The sequence below is a fragment of the Taudactylus pleione genome, unplaced genomic scaffold (assembly GCF_031769625.1).
Source record: "Taudactylus pleione unplaced genomic scaffold, aTauple2 ptg000711l, whole genome shotgun sequence".
Taxonomy (NCBI): domain Eukaryota; kingdom Metazoa; phylum Chordata; class Amphibia; order Anura; family Myobatrachidae; genus Taudactylus; species Taudactylus pleione.
In genome coordinates this window covers 5,958,367-5,975,815 of record NW_028285113.1, presented here as the reverse complement: position 1 = coordinate 5,975,815, position 17,449 = coordinate 5,958,367, and the positions used below count along the sequence as shown (strand labels likewise).

At 46.6% G+C, this 17,449-nt stretch overlaps 1 protein-coding gene across 4 annotated transcripts in view; it reads right to left on the bottom strand.

The window, feature by feature from the left end:
* YAP1 (Yes1 associated transcriptional regulator) overlaps positions 1-3,810 on the bottom strand; it is a 97,229-nt gene extending 93,419 nt beyond the window's left edge. For all 4 annotated transcript variants that reach the window (XM_088456642.1, XM_088456643.1, XM_088456644.1 and 1 more), the window contains exon 1: positions 3,325-3,810. In XM_088456642.1, the coding sequence (XP_088312768.1) occupies positions 3,325-3,555 (231 nt within the window). In that variant the 5' untranslated portion in view covers positions 3,556-3,810. The remainder of the gene's footprint in view (positions 1-3,324) is intronic.
* Positions 3,811-17,449: the final 13,639 nt, after the last annotated feature.

Sequence of the window (17,449 nt, the reverse complement as noted above, 5' to 3'; positions counted from 1 at the left end):
TAACTAACTGTTTTTTACCCTACAGTATTATAAACGTCAACATTAATTTCCCAGTCCATTCTGACCAAAATTGCCACCTGAATCACAGAGGAGGGCCTAACCAAAAACACACGCGATATGGTTTTTAGATCAGAGATCCGACTGGCAAGAAGACCCGAGCCGGGACTTGTTTTGACTCGAAAGCCCACAGTTCTAATGTGTTCGTTTTTCGGCAGAGCTAAACTGCTCGTCTCTGGTTCAAACACACGGGAATAGTAAGAAACTATGCTTAATACTATACAAAAGATATATTAGGTAAAGCAGCGGTTCTCAACCAATTAGCAAGGCTAGGTGGTACTCAAGCCTGGGTGCCCCCTACACAGTGTAGGGACCTCAGCTGGCTGCTTCCGATCTGACAGGAGCGGCCGACTTTCATGTTGATTAGCCTCATACATTTTTAAATGAGTGGAGATAATCTGACAGCACACTCTACCCACATCGTTGAGCTATGAGAAAGGACAGGCCAGGCCAGACATTGGTGGTGGCTATATCCCCATCGCCAGAATGACCTTGTGACTTGAAGCTCTAGGTGGAGCAACAGGAAACAGCAGGAATGGCTACTGGAGTGGACAGTCACCGGACAGAATCTGATGTGGTCCGAGCTGTGTGTCGGCTCTATGTGACTGGTGGGAGTACGGGACCCCAGGAGAGATACGTGCAGGACCTGATGGATCTCCAGGTGATGGGGCTGGCTTAGAGTGCACAGCGGAACCACGTAATGATAAGTGTCTGTGGTGGGCACCTGATCCCCTCTCCCCAGTGGGTCCATAGGTGTAGTACATTAGAACATCTTAGGTTGCAGAATATTCATTATAATGCTGAGTTTTCACATGAACGGTTTTATTGATTAACTTTATTTAGCAAAAATAGTTCATAGTTACTTCTGTGATTAATCAATGTTGGAGAAAACCATTATCTACATACACAGGGTGGCTGGTTGCAAAAATATATATAAAACTACGGCCCATTTAAAAAAAAATAATACAAATAATAATAAATCAGCAATTTTAGCCCCAACTTGTTATAGGAAAGTTGGGTGCTGGGTGTACAAAAAAAAATAAATCAAAGCAACCTTTGGGAAAGTTGAAAACAATCACCCAAAGTACACTAATGGCCATTTAAAAGCAGTGAATGTATATGGAAATTCCCACTAGCAGATTAAAAGTTGTATTTAGCCCTGAGAAAAAGTATTAACAAATGCTGGGTGCAGTGACAAATCACAGATTTGCCTTTTGTAGCACAGAGCTTGGGTGGCCATGGCAGATGAAGGGTTCTGTGTTGATGGTCTAGCTGGGGGAAGGGGATGTTTCCTCCTCCTCCTCCTCCATCCACAAACTCTAGACAGCAGTGAACAGTTCTAGTGTACGTAAGAGGGTGGTCTCAATGTACACTGTGTCACCAGGCTGCCACTAAAAACACTCTATAATACAGGATTTTATTTATTTAAAAGAAAAATAAATCAATTTAAAAAGTTTCCTTTTAGCCCATCAGTGATGATAATTCCGACTAAGTAGTTCCCTTGCCCTGGACACATTCCTATACTTCCATGTGCTTTTAAATGGCGAGCCCCTCCCCCCCGGTGATCCACCCTGAGGCCAACATTGGGAAAACCAGCCGCCAGCAATCATCCTTTTCAAAACAATTGCAGGATTTTTTTCTCTTTTATTGGTTGGTAACCCCCCCCCTTTTTTTACCCCTATTATAGCAAACTTATGTAGCAAATGATAGAGCGAGACAGGCAGCTAAGCCTCAAGCTCGTATAAACTGTAACATTTTTACCAAGAAGTTATATAACAAACTTTCCTAGTAAAAAGTTGCAAACACTGAATTTGCAAAACAAGAAATGTTATACTGTGGGTCAAATAAATAATGGATACAGACTGGTTGATTTTATTTTATTTTTTTTACGCTAATTGAACATTACTAAGAAAAACAGAAAATAAAAATTCTAACAAAACCAAAAATGTTCCCTCACCCTCCTAGCCCTGTACTCCTTGCATAGTAAGCACATGAGAAATGGAAGTCTATTTTGGTTGAAACCCCAAGTTGAGCATGTAAAAAGTTGCTCAGAAGGCTTTGCATTTGTTTGTAGAGTCTGAATAGTCAGTAACTGGAGCTTCCCAGGTCAGGAAACAACAGCCGATGTGCACACATGAAACAGAGCTGTTGGGAAAACACTGATTTTCTGTAGCCAGAGGTGAGATTACAGTGCCACAAATTGCAGCACTATGATCTTTCCCTCCAGCAGAGCCTGCTCTCCTGATTCCAGTTGAAACCCCTTTCCCATCCAGTGTGTAGGTATGCAACTCCATCATAAAGAAAGATTGAAAATAACTCTTATATAGTAACTAATAAGTAAGCGATTAAACACACACACACACACACACACACACACACACACAAAAAGGACTAAAAGGGCCACTACAGAGGTTTGTCCGCTGGAAAAGTAAAAGCTGGCTGCAGCACTGCCTGGCACCCCAGGGGTTAAGTCTCCCAGGCTGAGCTGACAGATCAGAGGCAGCTAAGGAACAGCCATATAAAGCTATTAATAAATGACTTCCAGAGCACCATTACTACACAGGGCCCACAGTATAAACCAGTGCACTCCCCCCACCCTGCCTATGTGGGAGTTTACAGGACTCTACATGCAAACTTATCCACCCCCACCCACCACACTGCCCTCAGCTAGAAGTTGGAGAAGCTGCATTGGCCCTGGAGAAATGGATGGATTGCAGGTTGCTGCATTTACTTCACCAGCATAGAAAGCATATAGCAGGAGTTTAAAAGAAAAAGAAAAATGTTCAGAATTGTAAGTCACTGAGTAACAAGTGGTTGTGTATTGGAATTAGTTTGCTGCATCCCAGCAGCCATTTCAGTGGCTGCAAAAAAAAAAAATATTAATATATATTCTATATAAATCCTGGACAGAGTCAAGAGGTTACTGCAATCACCCAGCTGGAGATAACACTCAGGGAAAGGAGAGAGATATTAGATTATGAGATAAAGTCCTGTATAAGAATGTATATTATGCATCTGGTTACTGTAGGGCTGCGTGCTACATAGTACATACATATCCGCAGACTCAGACCAGTACTGGAAGTGTTACAATGTATCCATGCAGAGAGCCCCCTGCCCACCTGGGCACAGTCACCTGGACCCCCCAGATTGGTACTATATAGACAAGATTACCCCCCAGCCCCGTACCTGCAGGGATGGGGAAATAACTCAATGTATTTATTGATACCCACTCCCCGGGTCCCCCCAGAACCGCCCTCAGCCCCGTACCTGCCGGGAGTGGGATTTGGGCTCCGGCTGCTTGAAGAAGGAGTCAGGCAGCTTCCTCATCCGCATGGGCAGGGTCTGGGGTACGTTGGCGGTTTTGGGGTTCATAACCGCATTGAAGAGCGCCTCCAGGTCCGTCTCCGAATCCCCCCGGACATGCACGATCTGATGCCCGGCCGGGGGCGGCTGCGGGGCAGTGGCGGGGGCCTGCTGCTGCTGGGGCCCGGGGTCCATGTTGGGGGTATGAGGGCAGCGACTGAGGGGAAGGGAGGGGGGTAACACACTCCCGGGGTTCGGGTCACACTGCGGGGCTGTCGCTCATGTCACCGGTCGTCCGCAGTCCCTAATGCCCTGCCAGGGGCTCGACCACAGGGTGACAGTCCGCTTGGGGCCCCCCGAGGATCCGCGCCGGCGCAGGGCCCCTCTCTCTCTCGCCTCAGCTCCCGCTTCGCAACTCTCAGCAACTGGAAGAAAACTTTCCCCGCATCCCGCTGGGCGGAGCGCAAAACTTTTCCCCTGTGCACGTGACCAGCAGCTGGGCCACGCCCACCGTGGGGATGAGGCCGTGATCTGGGGGGCGGGGGCGAGGTTTTCCGGGAAAGCCACGCCCCCAGCCAACACTTTTTTTTTTTTTTTTTTTTTTTTTAAAGATCCCGACTCGAGATTGATGATGTCCAGGCTGTGACCGGGGGAGAGAGATACACAGACAGACTGACTGAGCGCAGGGCGCTGCTCTGGTGTGTATCTGCGAGGGAACATGGCTCAGCCCATCCTGGGACTTGCAGTCCCACAACATACTACTTGAGCTGCTGTGTAGGGACTGCATCTGCTGGTCTGCATAGCCTCCTATGTCAGTGACAGGGTCACCCCTAAAGTTCAGGCACAAGTATGTTCCCTGTTGTCATAACCTCCAATGGTATAAAATGTTTTTTGTTAAGCAAGGCATCCACTATACAATTATCTGTCAGATATCTGTCCAATCTGGCTGGTTGGAATTAAATCCTGGTAAATTATGGGAGCAAATGACAATCGTCCATTTGCTCACAAACACTGGAAAACAGACAAAAATGGTTGTTCAGACAAATTGGTTAAAACACGAATTTAACCAATTTGCTGGCAGTGGAAGAGCCCTCTGCGTGTCTGGAGACCCGATATGGCTGCAACAGCTTAGACTTATGCTGCCATACACGGTACGATTTTTTACACGATGTGCACGATTTTGATCAGTCGTAACGATCAATCGTGCACATCGTGTGTTGTTTCAGTCTGAATATGATGCCGATGCGCGTCCCCGAACTTGTCTAGTTGGATCGTAGATCTTAAGGTGCCCACACATACCGATCTGCACACGATCCCACGATGTGTGTGATTTCCCCTGAACTCTCCCCCGGCAGCTCCTACACACGATTTGGAGTAAAAAGCAGTAAGATCTATCGTGCATCTTAATTTTTATTTTTTTTTTCCAAGTGCATTTTGTCCCAGATTGTCAGATCTGCCCTACTGCACGGCAGATCTGACGATGCGATGTGCGAACCAGCGGGGACATGCATCGCATCGTGATCGTGAGTGGGGACTCACGATTTTCTAACGATTTGGCCATATTTTACATGATCTGTCGTCACGATTCGTCGGAATCGGCCAGATCGTGTAAAATGTCGCTATGTGTGTGGGCACCTTTACTGCAAAACAGATCTACGATCTGGAGTACAATTTTAATACACTTCTATGCATTGTATTGGAAGACTGTACCGCTCAATCTACAGCATTTGACTACATCGTATGAAGAATTTCAAGGGTAATTGTACTACACATCTTACCAACTTATCATCGCACCGTGTATGGGGCTCTTTACTCAGAAGCTACGTGGCTGCAAGATCTGCGTCCATGTTCCCGATGGTTTTGTGGTTGCACGCCATGGAACACTTATGATAAGGCAGCAGTGGACATCCCTAAGCACGAGTAAGCTTTGGAGATATTAGCATATTTTCATAGTTGTGATCCGTGAGAGATGGCAGCAGCGATGGCATTTGCGTGCAGATCTAAATTAGGCCCTTTGTGCCCCCTTCCTTCCATTCATATAGCTTGATTGAGTGTATGCCCCCTCCCTTTACATTGCTTTATAGATGTTGTCTCCGTCCCTATTCTATAGCTTTATTTATTTTGTGCCCTCTCACCTTTATATGGATTTTAATATTACGAATTGTGCAGCGCGCCAGAATATGCTGGCGCTATGCAAGTAAATGTTAATAAATAAATATACATAGGCTTACCCTACTATCCCTTTAAACCGGGACACTCATGAATTACACAGGTTCTGTGGCTGGCTGACTTCAAGCCTGCATCTCACCTGGTATCAATCAGCCACAGATCCTGTGTAATTCATGAGTGTCCCGGTTTAAAGGGATGGCATGGTAAGCCTAACTATACAGTACTTTTTTGTGGCCCCTTCCCCCCACCCACCCAATAACTTCCTTCTTACAGGCGTGCATGTCTGTTCCTATCTCCATGTCGGTTCCCCGGCCGGGCAGCTCCTCCCTTCACTTCGTGGATAACGCGCTATGATGTCATCACGGTATTCTCATCTGCTCACACATGCACAGAGCACACAGCAAGGGGGCAAAGCCCAAGAAAACAGCAAGCCATGGCAGGGCAAAATAAAAAGCTATGAAACGCTCAAGGTCCTGATTCAGAGGTCGCCGCAGCTGTGTGTTTTTGCAGAGCCTCGGAGGCTATAATATGCAAATGCTAGTATCAGTCTTCCGCTTGTGTACTAGCATGCCCAAGCCCTGAAAAGCACTCTTTCAGTGTAACACCACCAGTGGTTCTCGACAGTCCTCCGTCGACACTTGCACCACCGTTAGAGCAGTAGCAATGTCTCCGTCTGAACATGGCCGCTGGCGATCTGAGAATGCAAACGCAGCAACTGTCACTGACACACCTATGGCACTCCCATAACACGCCCATGTGACAGATTTTTTTTTTACACGTCTTTAGGTCACCACCCAGGAACGCCCATGGTTTTCCCTTGCCAGTTCTGATACCAGCGGCCCCATACCCAGCAACGTAAGGTGACATATGCGCCATAGGAGTTTTCAGAATATTTTGCACATGCGCAGTAGCAATTAAGCGATCACTTAGTGTGCGCATCTGAACTAGGCCTCAAATCGTTTTTCACTATTAGTAGAGGAAGTGAGTTAAAATCTTGCCACAGATCAGATCCAATCCGCAGTCACCAGTTGATTAGGCCTCCACTAAATGTGTCTTTTTATTCTATTTCTGGACCTGTAATCTGTTATTTTTTTTTTTATTCCTTTACTTTCTGTGTATCTCAATATTTGCTAAAATGTACTAGTGCATGGCTGACGGGAGGTGTCCTGACCAGTTATCAGGAATGAACAATTTATATGTGTTCTTTTAGGCATGCAGTCAAAAAGTCGATGGTCACTATTATGTCGTCATGGTTAAAATGTCGACATAATTGTCGGCATGTGAAAATGTCGACATTAGGGGTTAAGGATAGTGCAGATATAGATTGTAGACATTATGGGCATGTCAATATTTTCACGTCGACACGGGGTAGATGTACTAAGCCTCGGAGAGAGATAAAGTGGATGGAGATAAAGTACCAACCAGTCAGCTCCTAACTGTCATTTTTCAAAACGCAGACTGTAAAGTGACAGGAGCTGATTGGTTGGTACTTTATCTCTCTCCAAGGCTTAATACATATGGGTCACTGTCAACAACTCTACGTAATATAGTGAACACATGCGTTTTTATATCCACGAACACTTTGGGCTAAGACAGTGGTTCTCAACTTACAGTTCTCAAGTACCCCCAACACAAGTCACAGCCGAGTTGATCTACTTTGCTGGGTCAGTAATTATCCCTCCTGCTTTCATAGACATAAATCCTGAAAACATGGCTACATGGGGGCACCTGAGGACTGGGGATGAGAACCACTGTGCTAAGGGAAAGCATGATGGGCCTGACATAGAGGTGCACGCGCCTCCTGACCAGGCTGTGTCTGTGTACGCAGCAGTAGTGAGAAATGATGCTAATGCCACAGCCGCTGTCGTTTGCGCAGAGACGCTCACCAGCCGCATCTTTAATCGGCTGCTTGCGTCCAAAGACGCAGCATCAATCTGAGCAACCCAGTGGCTGTTCAGAATGTCCAGTGGAAACTGCATACACAGACACAGTGGTTAGCTACGACACGCCCACGAAATGCTCACCACACGCCTGCGTTTGACTAGACTCCTCCCCCGTTACCTCCCATAGACACACACTGACTGTCAATCACTCTGCGTCAAAATTCTCCCGCCACGACTGCCATCGGTAAACCATCGCGACACATGCGCAGTGCGCCACAGAGGTGTGTGCTGTAGAGAAGACAGGCCAACTGCGCAAACATCGGCATAGCATTGCTTAGTGTCCGCAGAATTGCATGTTGGTTTTATACAGACACACATGAACTAGAGTGGTCAGCATTATTGCTTCACAGCACTGAGGTCTTGGGTTCAACTCCCATCAAGGCCCTATCTGTGTGGAGTTTATATGTTCTCCCCATGTTTGTGTGGGTTTTTTCCAGGTGCTACGGCTTCCTCCCACAATCCAAAAACATACTGGTAGGTTAAGTGGTTTCCCAAAAAAATGAACGTAGTGTGTGGCTGTATATGTGGTAGGGAATATAGATTGTAAGCTCCACCAGGGCAGGGACTGATGTGAATGAACAAATAGGGGCTTAAGTAATAGGCTGCGAGCTGACGCTTCTGAGGGAATTCATGCAAGAGTTCCCGTATTTTTAAAACGGCAATCATTTTAAAGGCTAATCCAGCTTGGCCATTTTAAAAATACGGGAACACTGGCATGAATTCCCGCAGCGGCACCAGCTCACACCCTATTACCCTATTACATAAGCCCCATAGGGGTAAATTTACTAAGATTCGAGTTTTTTTTTTTTCTTTTAATCTCGATTTGCATCGCCGAATCTCAGGTGATTTTCCCGTTTTTCATCTTGCAAATTTACTAAGTAGTGAGTTTAGCTGAAAGTGAGTTTTCCGATGGTGAAGCAGATCGAGATTTTTTCCCCCCTTAGTAGCAAGTTTAGATGAAATTACTCACCCAAGATTGCAGTGTCTTCTCTCTGCAAAACTCTCCCGAGCTAGCAGCCTGCACATATCAGTGAGATACGTGAAGGCTGCTTGTGTGTTGTACCTGTAAAAAACGGGTTAAATGTTTTAAAAGAAATGACATAGGGTCCCCACCCCAAAAGCTTAACCAGCCCTGGACTGGTCAGCCAGTCCTGTTTCCAAGAATCTCGGGAAACAAAACGAGTAGGGTTCCCCCGTAATTTAGGAACCAGCACTTGGCTGCAGAGCCAGTGCTGGTTTTAAATATAGGGTGAAAAATGCGTAGGGGTCCTCCTATATTTAAAACCAGTAGCGGACCCAAACCGACCGGGGTGTAATGCCACAGCCAGGAGACCCTATTACTGGGTCTCCATGGCCAAAGCATTCTCACCCCAAGCCGGTCAGATCAAGCCAGGGATCTCAGGGGAGGTGGGGACCCCCCCAAAAAGGTGCCCCCCCTCTCTCGAAACCCCAGGCTTGGTCTGAACCTCAGGCTCTTCCCCCCTGGAGCCTCCCCCCGGAGGCTTGGTCTGAACGTCAGGGCTCTTCACCCCTGGAGCGGTGGGTACGGGGGTAATAAAGTGTTAAATAGTAGTGAACTATTGTATTTTACAGTGGAACTACAGGTGTCAGCATGCCTGCCCTTTGGCACTTGTGGAACTACAAGTGCCAGCAGGCGGCCGGTACCCATACCTCCACTGTAAAATAAATAGTTAAATAAAGACACAACACACACACTGTAGATAGTATAAATTTATTACACACCTACCTCAATCACACATACTCACCTGCTGCCAGATGTTCTGTCCCCTTGTCCCATGTAGAAATCTGTCATGGCTGCATCCATGACAGTAACCGCAGAAGCCACATCATGGAGAGAGCACATGGATGTCCTAGCAGACCTCAGGTATAATCCTCAACGCGTCGCCGCCGCACCTGCCGTCTGACCGCTCTAGAGATCAGGGGAAACCGGCACTGAGGTGAGTAACGGCCGATCCTAGGCCGCAACCTGACAATAAGAGCTCTCTGCGATGGTACCAATGTTTACACTGGAGTGCGACATTAGATGGATACGAAAGGCAACAGTGGGCATCTTTATGTGGCAGGCATTAGCATATTTTAGCAACTGCGATCCGTAAGCTTTTCCAGAGGAAATTCGTGATTTTTTGTGTGCACCCCCCTGAGCAGGTATATAGGTAGGTAAAATCTATATTTTAAAGCAAAAATGTTGGGAATTGCTTCAGAACCCCTTGGACACCGCCCTCTAATGTCTAATTAGGCACTTATTAGTTTTCAATTAGCTTAATTTGGCTAATAATTATGTTATTTTTGGGTGTAAAAAATGGCCTAAAATTACCCCAAAATTAACTTTATTGTTAGTTTAAGCACCCTAAATTTAATACAAATATTTATTAAAATAAACATATATATTTTTTTATTTTATTTAAAGTCATCACAAGTTACGCCAAAATCACTTTTTTTTTTCCAATTTTTTTGGGGCATTTTCCATTTTATTCGTTTGTATTTAAACAAAAAAATTTGCTTTTTAAATTTTTATTTTTTTTACTCTTTCAAAAACATAAAAAAATTACCAATTTGACGCCTTTTAAGAACCTCCCGTCCTTTCCTTATGTCCTCTTAACAGGCTTCTATATGGTGCAATCTCAGTTGCCACTTTTTTGGGGACCAGGTTGGTTTCTCCACTTTTTTATGCCCTTCTCCAAAGTCGCATTTTATAAAAAATGTGCACACCTTCGCAGCAAGTAATGCAAACTGGCATTTCTAATGCGATTTCTCATTTCTCTGGAGCGAGCATTAGTGCAACGTGTGTGAGCTTCACAAAACAAACTTGCATTTATGAACTTGCACCTAATTGGATTAAGCCCTGTCGTCATTTTGTCGGTATCGACATTCTGAATGTCGACATTCAGACTATGCCAACATTATACATTTTCAGATTGAAGACTTCATACCGACTAGCAGGGCCACCATCAGGGCCCCTGGCTCCTACAAGCTGATACCTAGAGAGCTGCACATTGGCAGAACTCCCGGAGGCCATGGAGGCATTGGCCTCCAGGCGCCAGTTATCAGGGGGGCACAGAGATATCCATCTATAACCACTGCCTGCACCCTTCTGATCAGTGCAGCAACGCAGGCAGTGGTTATAGATGAATCTATCGTAACCATTACTGAGGGGTCCATCTGGGCAGCCTTTTACCAACGGCTGCCTAGTACAATAGAGTGTTTCCACAGAGGGGTTGTAGGCAGGAATTTTGGATGCCGGGACCCAGAATGCCGGCTTGGAATCCCAACACCATTCAGAATCCCGGCGTAGGAACCCTGACCGCTGACATCCCTACGGTAAGGGGGTTAAGGGGAGGGTTAGGTTTAGGGGTAAGGCACTAGGGGGAGGGTTAGGCTGCGTGGAGGGTTAAGCTGTGGGGGGATTAGTGTTAGGCTGCGGGAAGAGATGGTTAGGGGTAGGGTTAGGGTACTTACCGGCAGGTGTCGTTATTCTGACCGTGTCGGGATTCTCACTGCTGGGATCCTGAGAGTCTGCATCCCATACCCAACCCAGAAATGTGAGGGTACTGAAAGATTTATCCAATAGTCGGGCTTCAGCATATAGAACAAAAAACTGTGACTTGAAGTGGATGTATCAATAGTCAAAACCCTTTCATTAACCCCTTGTAGGAGACGGGTGGCTTTTGAAAGCATGCGATGGGTCATTACCAGGCATAGGGCTTGCTTCAGATGTGGACGCAGACTGAGCGATTGTTAGTTATTGCGCAGGCGTTTTAGCCGCACTGTGCATGCGCAGAGATTGAATTGCAATTATCACACAGGGTAATCACTCGCAAAGTGAGTGACAGGTAGTCAGCATTTGGGGGAGGTAACGGGGGGTGGTTAGAAAAAAATGCAGGTGTTTCAGACCATTCAAACACTATTTTCTGGGCATCCATGAATTAGCCACTCGCAGCAGTAAAGCCCTCTGTGTGTCTGGAGACATCTAAGCACTGGGAGGCGAGAGAGTCATTAGCATATTTTAGCAATTCCGATCTGTGAGAAGTTGCAGCTGCGATGGCATTTGTATCCACACCTGAATGAGGCCCTTATGCAGCTTATGAAATGCGTAAGCTCGGATCTATTTGTTTTATGTCAAATCAATCCAATATAGGCATAATTCAGTTGGCATATTTGCATATTTTGGATGATTTTAGCATGCCACGGCATATTCTTAAGATTTGTGTTTTTGTTTATTTTTGTTTATTTAAGAAATATATTTCATAAAAACAGCAGCCATTTTCTTCTTATGCAGACCACCAGTGGCCAGGAGACAATTGGAAATCTCAAGTGTGCTCTTGGACAAGTGGGTGACAGGTGATGGGGACATTTTGGTATTGGCTGATGTGTTATAAGAGAAGGACACAGCATGTCCACAACAATGAAGCGAGTGTCGCAGTTTGAATTTGCGCCTTTGACTTCAAGTGACAGGGAACGAAGTGACAAGATATGGAACCGACAAGAGGCATGAGTTACCTGAAAATTTGGGGTAAATGTTGGTATTCTATGAATCACAAGTGACCGATATTGCTGGTTAAATTTTTGTTGTTGCAAGAAATAGTTTCTGCTGTAAATTTTTTTTTAATTAAAATTAATAGATTTTATTACATATTTTAATTAATTAGTGAAGTAACTGAAACTTAAATATGGGTAAATATAAGGGAAAAAAAGATGAAACAACGGCTGTTAATAATTGACCTACATTTTTTTGGCATATATTTTGACATATTTTGGGCATTTACTTTGCACATCTTTACCGGGCGTTGGGTACAGGATACCGGCGCTCGGGATCCTGGCGGTCAAAATCCAGACGCCGGCATCCTGCTAGGGTTAGGATACCGACACCTTTCAGTAGGTATCCTAACCCTTTTCCTACCCCTACCCCTCCGCGGTGCCTAAACCTAACCTCACCATAGTGCCTAACCCCTAGCCCTCCCACTAACCTCGTTACCTTCAGGATGCCAACATCAGGACTCTGACAGGTGTCGGGATTCCGGCGCTGGTATTCTAAGCGACGTCATCCCCTTTGCCAGAATATCAACCCCATCCCCTTTACCGGCTTGGCTGTAAATTCCGTTCTTATTTTGGGAATTATTTTTTACTTAACTTCCTACATTTGGTCATTACAAAAATGACCCTGATTCAGAGGTGGGCCAGTCAGCACCCGGTATTTGTACACAGCGGCTGTGATATAATATGCAAAATCCGCAGGAGGCGTTTTATAGTTAAAAGACACCCATTGCCAGCTTCTGTGATCTCCTGCTTAGGTGAAAGGGGACAGGGTTGGATTCCCGGGTGGAGTGACCCAGCAATCCAACCCAGGTAACTTGCAGGGTTTAACTCGGGAATGACCCGTGAACCCTGCAGTGTAAATGGCGTGATACGGGTCACAATGACCTGGACCGTGCCGCATCCCGGCTTCAGTGGCACTTGGAGATGACGTCATCTCCAAGCGTCCACTTGCACGCCGGAAGAGCTGGGTTACTGCAGACCTGGCTCCGATGTGAATGGCACCGACTCGGGAATATCCTGGGTCGGCTGCCGGCTAAATTTCGGGTCTGATCTGGTTTGAAATCCGCTTTGAAACCCTGGGCCTGATTTAGACTCGTTCGCTAGGATGCGTTCGCACGTAGCCGTCAGCAGCCAAAATATGCAAATCCAGCGATCGTACGTCAATACATTAGCACGCCCACTATGTCTTGCCGTTCGATCGCGGTATGTAATTAGACGCCCACCAGCCTGACACAAGACGCCCACTTTCCCGTAGTAACATACATCTCCAGGAAGTGTATGAAACAATCGCTAACATCGGACCCGTACGCAGCACTTGTGGCTGACCATACCTTATCGCAAGCACTGTGAGTGCTGCTGTGTGTAATTCAGCCATGTGACGTATACCCTGACGATGCATCTTATTTATGCATGCCCCTGAAACGGCGTTCAGATGCCCAGACGCGCCTGCGTTTGCACCACCACACCCCAGTTACCATCGACCACCCCCTGTCACCACCCATAAACGGCACGACCTGTCACTCATACTTGCGGAGCGTCTGTGTACAGGGTGCGAACGCTTACCGATCGCTTGGACTAGTTCGGGCACGCGCACTGGGTCTTGTACGCTTGCGCAGAATGCAAACATCGGCAGGCTATGTGCGAACGCCGCCTAGCGATCAAATCTGAATTAGGCGCCCTGTTCCATCCTCCGGGTCAGACCTGGAATTTAGGTATAAAAGCGGTATTACTGTACTGCAGAAATAGCGAAACGTAGGATCAAAGACATCTTAATCCGATTCTCGGAAGTCTTGCCTTGAAGTTCATCTTCAGGAACAGCCGATATATATATATATATATTTCTCTCTCCTCTCTCTCTCTCTCCTCTCTCTCTCTCTCCTCTCTCTCTCTCTTCTCTCTCTTCTCTCTTCTCTCTCTCTTCTCTCTCTCTTCTCTTCTCTCTCTCTTCTCTTCTCTCTCTCTTCTCTTCTCTCTCTCTCTCTCAAGAGATGCAAAACCACAAGATTTCTAGTCCTGCCATGTTCAAAGCTAGAGTTGCTGGAGAGGAGACATTATGATTCATTTACTAACATTGAATTTAAGTGCAACATTTATACGAAACCACAGCAACCAATCAAACACCAGCTTCCACGGTCTTTACCTGCACCAGACATATAAAGCGCCAATTGCTGATTGAACACTGCCAATTTTGCAGCTAAATGGAATGAATGAACCAGCCCTATTTTCTTCAGTTTAACCATTCACTGCCCTGTCTAGGTTGTCAATCAGTGAAATACAGGTGTCTGAAATATGGCAACGATTTCTGCCTTAATCTAGACTATCATCAGGGGCCCATGTTGATAGCTCAGATCAGAGGTTCCCAAACTCAAGGCCTGATTCACACCCAGACACTAAAGCTGGCCACACACTAGACCAACTTACAGCCAACCAGCCAACTAGTTGATTGGTTGGAATGAAAATCTGGTAAGGCATGAAAGCAAATGACAAATCAGTAATTTGCTGCCAAACGACGGGAAAATGGACAATAACTGTTGTTTGAACAAATTGTTTAGATCAAACATTTAACAAACTTGTCTGAACGACCATTTTCATCTGTTTTCTGGCATTTCGGAGCAAATTGCTGATCATCAGTTACTCCCATACGTTACCACATTTTCATTCCAACCAGCCAACTAGTTGGATGAAAGTTGGTCTAGTGTGTGGCCAGCTTAAGCCACGGACGCACGCTATGGCCGATAGTCGCCCGTCTGCGTATGCATCAATATGCGCATGCTCAAGTCACTCACTGCGCTCGGGAATTGTGCGCTCGTAGTACACAGACTGGACTCTACTTTTAGTGACAGATAGCGCCGTTTGTGGGTGGTAACAGGGGAAGGTGCTTCTGAACGGGGGAGTGGTGCTGCAAACGCAGGTGTATCTGGGCATCAAAATGGCGTTTTATGGGTGTGCATAATTAGCATGGAAGCGTCATTGTACACGTCACTCGGTTGTATTTCAGCCTGCAGTGATCACAGTGCTTGCAGCGTGGTAGGGTCTACCTCAAGTGCTGCGTGCAGCTCCGATGGCTCTCTATGGTTCTGATTATTCATACATTTCCTGGAGATGACGTGTGGTAAGAATGAAAAGTGGACGTCTTTATACCGGCGTGCGCTCACTCTGCCATCGCTCTCTAAGACATAAAGGGTGACCTTACACCAGACAGTGCAATCGCGGACTTTGCATACCCGGCCCCTTTTGGCTGCGAGAGAGCGCAGCTTAGCGTCCGTGTCTGAATCACCCCCTCAGTCCTCATGGCAGCCTAACAGTCCAGGTTTTAAGAATATCCATGCTTGACCACAGGTGACTTAAAGAATACCTCAGTCAAGTTGATTTAACCAGCTGTTCTCAATCATGGATATCTCTAAAACCTTGTTGGGGTGCCTTGAGGACCGCGTTCAGGAACCTGTGGCCTTGATTAGCGCAGAAATGGACCCCGTCGTGCAGACATTATACATGGGTCCTAGGTGGCTGTCTACACTCCCTCTTGGATAATCCGGTCCTGTCCACACTGTGTAGCATGGTTGGTGTAGTTGCCAGAATTGCTGACCCACATCCCAGAGATCATGAGCAATGCACTATCTGTGTGGAGTTTGTATGTTCTCCTTGTCCTTGTATGCATTTCCTCCATGCGCTCCGGTTTCCTTCCACAATCCAAAAGATGGAAATATTCTCTGTAGAGGGCTGTTGTGCGCTACACAAATAACTGTTAAGAAATTAATAAAATGCTGCCTATCAGCTCACTAAGGGATATCAGTATCCCAGAATCTTTATTACAGCATCTCTGGCAGGATCTGAGCTGAAATTGCCCCATCCAATGCCATGCATTACCAGGGAAGGACACGGGAAATTGAGCACAGACGGAAAAACCATATCAAGAGCGGGGATGATGATCCGGCAGTATAAAGATCTTAATGATGGAGAAAGAGATGGATGTGCTTGTGTTGACGTAGCTCAGGCTCCTACGCTAACTAAGGAAGGTGATTCTGAGTATATGCAGAGTCTATGGGGATACTAGAGGGTCCCTCCAACCCCGCTGCACCATCTTCCCAGTGATATTCGGGAAGATGCCACATGTGCACAAGAGAGCAAAGGCTCTGGCATAATGGCAGAGTCTTTGCTTTCACAGCACAGTTTTCCCAAAGATGTCACTGGGAAGATGGCGCAGTGGAGCAGGAGGGACCTGCTTGCAGGCACAAGGTGAGTATACTATGGGTGCTTCCAGCAATGAGAGTACCTTACTTCCTAGTCCTTTGGAAAAAAAAAACATTTGTGTAATATGTTGTAGCTCTTGCCAGTAATGTACTGTCTTCTGTCTGAGAAATGTCCCTGATTACATATGCAGACCTGAATTTCTTTGTAAGCAATTATATAGCTGATATCTAGGATATAGTGGCAGTGGCGTAACTAGGGTATTTGGAGCCCAGGGCAAATTTGAAAAGGGAGCCCCCCCAATATCCCGATATGTGCGCGCGTGGGAAAAAATGGGCGTGGTCACTTAAAAATGGGGAGTGTCAACATGACACACCCCTTTATTTTCACGCTGAACATTCCTATCCATATGCACCTTAACCCCAGTAGTACCCCTTATACAGTACCCTCAGTATGCAGTTGTGGTCCCTCTTATGCAGGCCCATAGTAGTGCCCCTTATACAGTATCCCCAGTAGTGGTCCCCCTTATATAGCCCCAATTAGTTTCCCTTACTCAGTGCCCCCAGTAGTGGTCCCCCCAAATGCAGTGCCCTATGTAGTGTTCCCCCTTATGCAGTGCCCCCAGTAGCAGTCCCCACAACGCAGTGCACCCAGTAGTGGTATCCCCTTATGCAGTGCCCTTTATATAGTGCCCTCAGTAGTAGTCCCCCCCCCATGCAGTGCCCTTTATATAGTGCCCCCAGCAGTAGTCCCCCCCATGCAGGTTTCCCAGTAGTGGTCCCCCTTATGCAGGCACCCAGTAGTGATCCCCCCTATCTAGTGCCCCCTGTAGTGGTCCTTCCTGTTATTGCCCCCAGTTGTGGTCCCCCCAGTGCAATGCCCCTAGTAGTAGTTCCCCCCCCAAGTATTGGTCCCCAGTTGGGGTTCCCCCTCCCGATTAAGTGTCCCCTGTAATAGCCCCCCCCAGTAGAGGTCCTCCCAATAATGGTGCCCCCAATAATAGCCCCCCCCCTCAGTAGAGGTCCTCCTAATAATGGTGCCCCCAGTAATAGCCCCCCCCAGTAGAGGTCCTCCCAATAATGGTGCCCCCAGTGGTAGCCACCCCCTTTGTGCCCCCAGTAGTGCTGACAGGTTTTTAAAAATATATATATAAAAACATACTTACCTGAATCCATGCTGCTGCTCCTCCAATCCGCGACGCAGCTCCCACGCGCTCAGCATAATGGGACAGACGT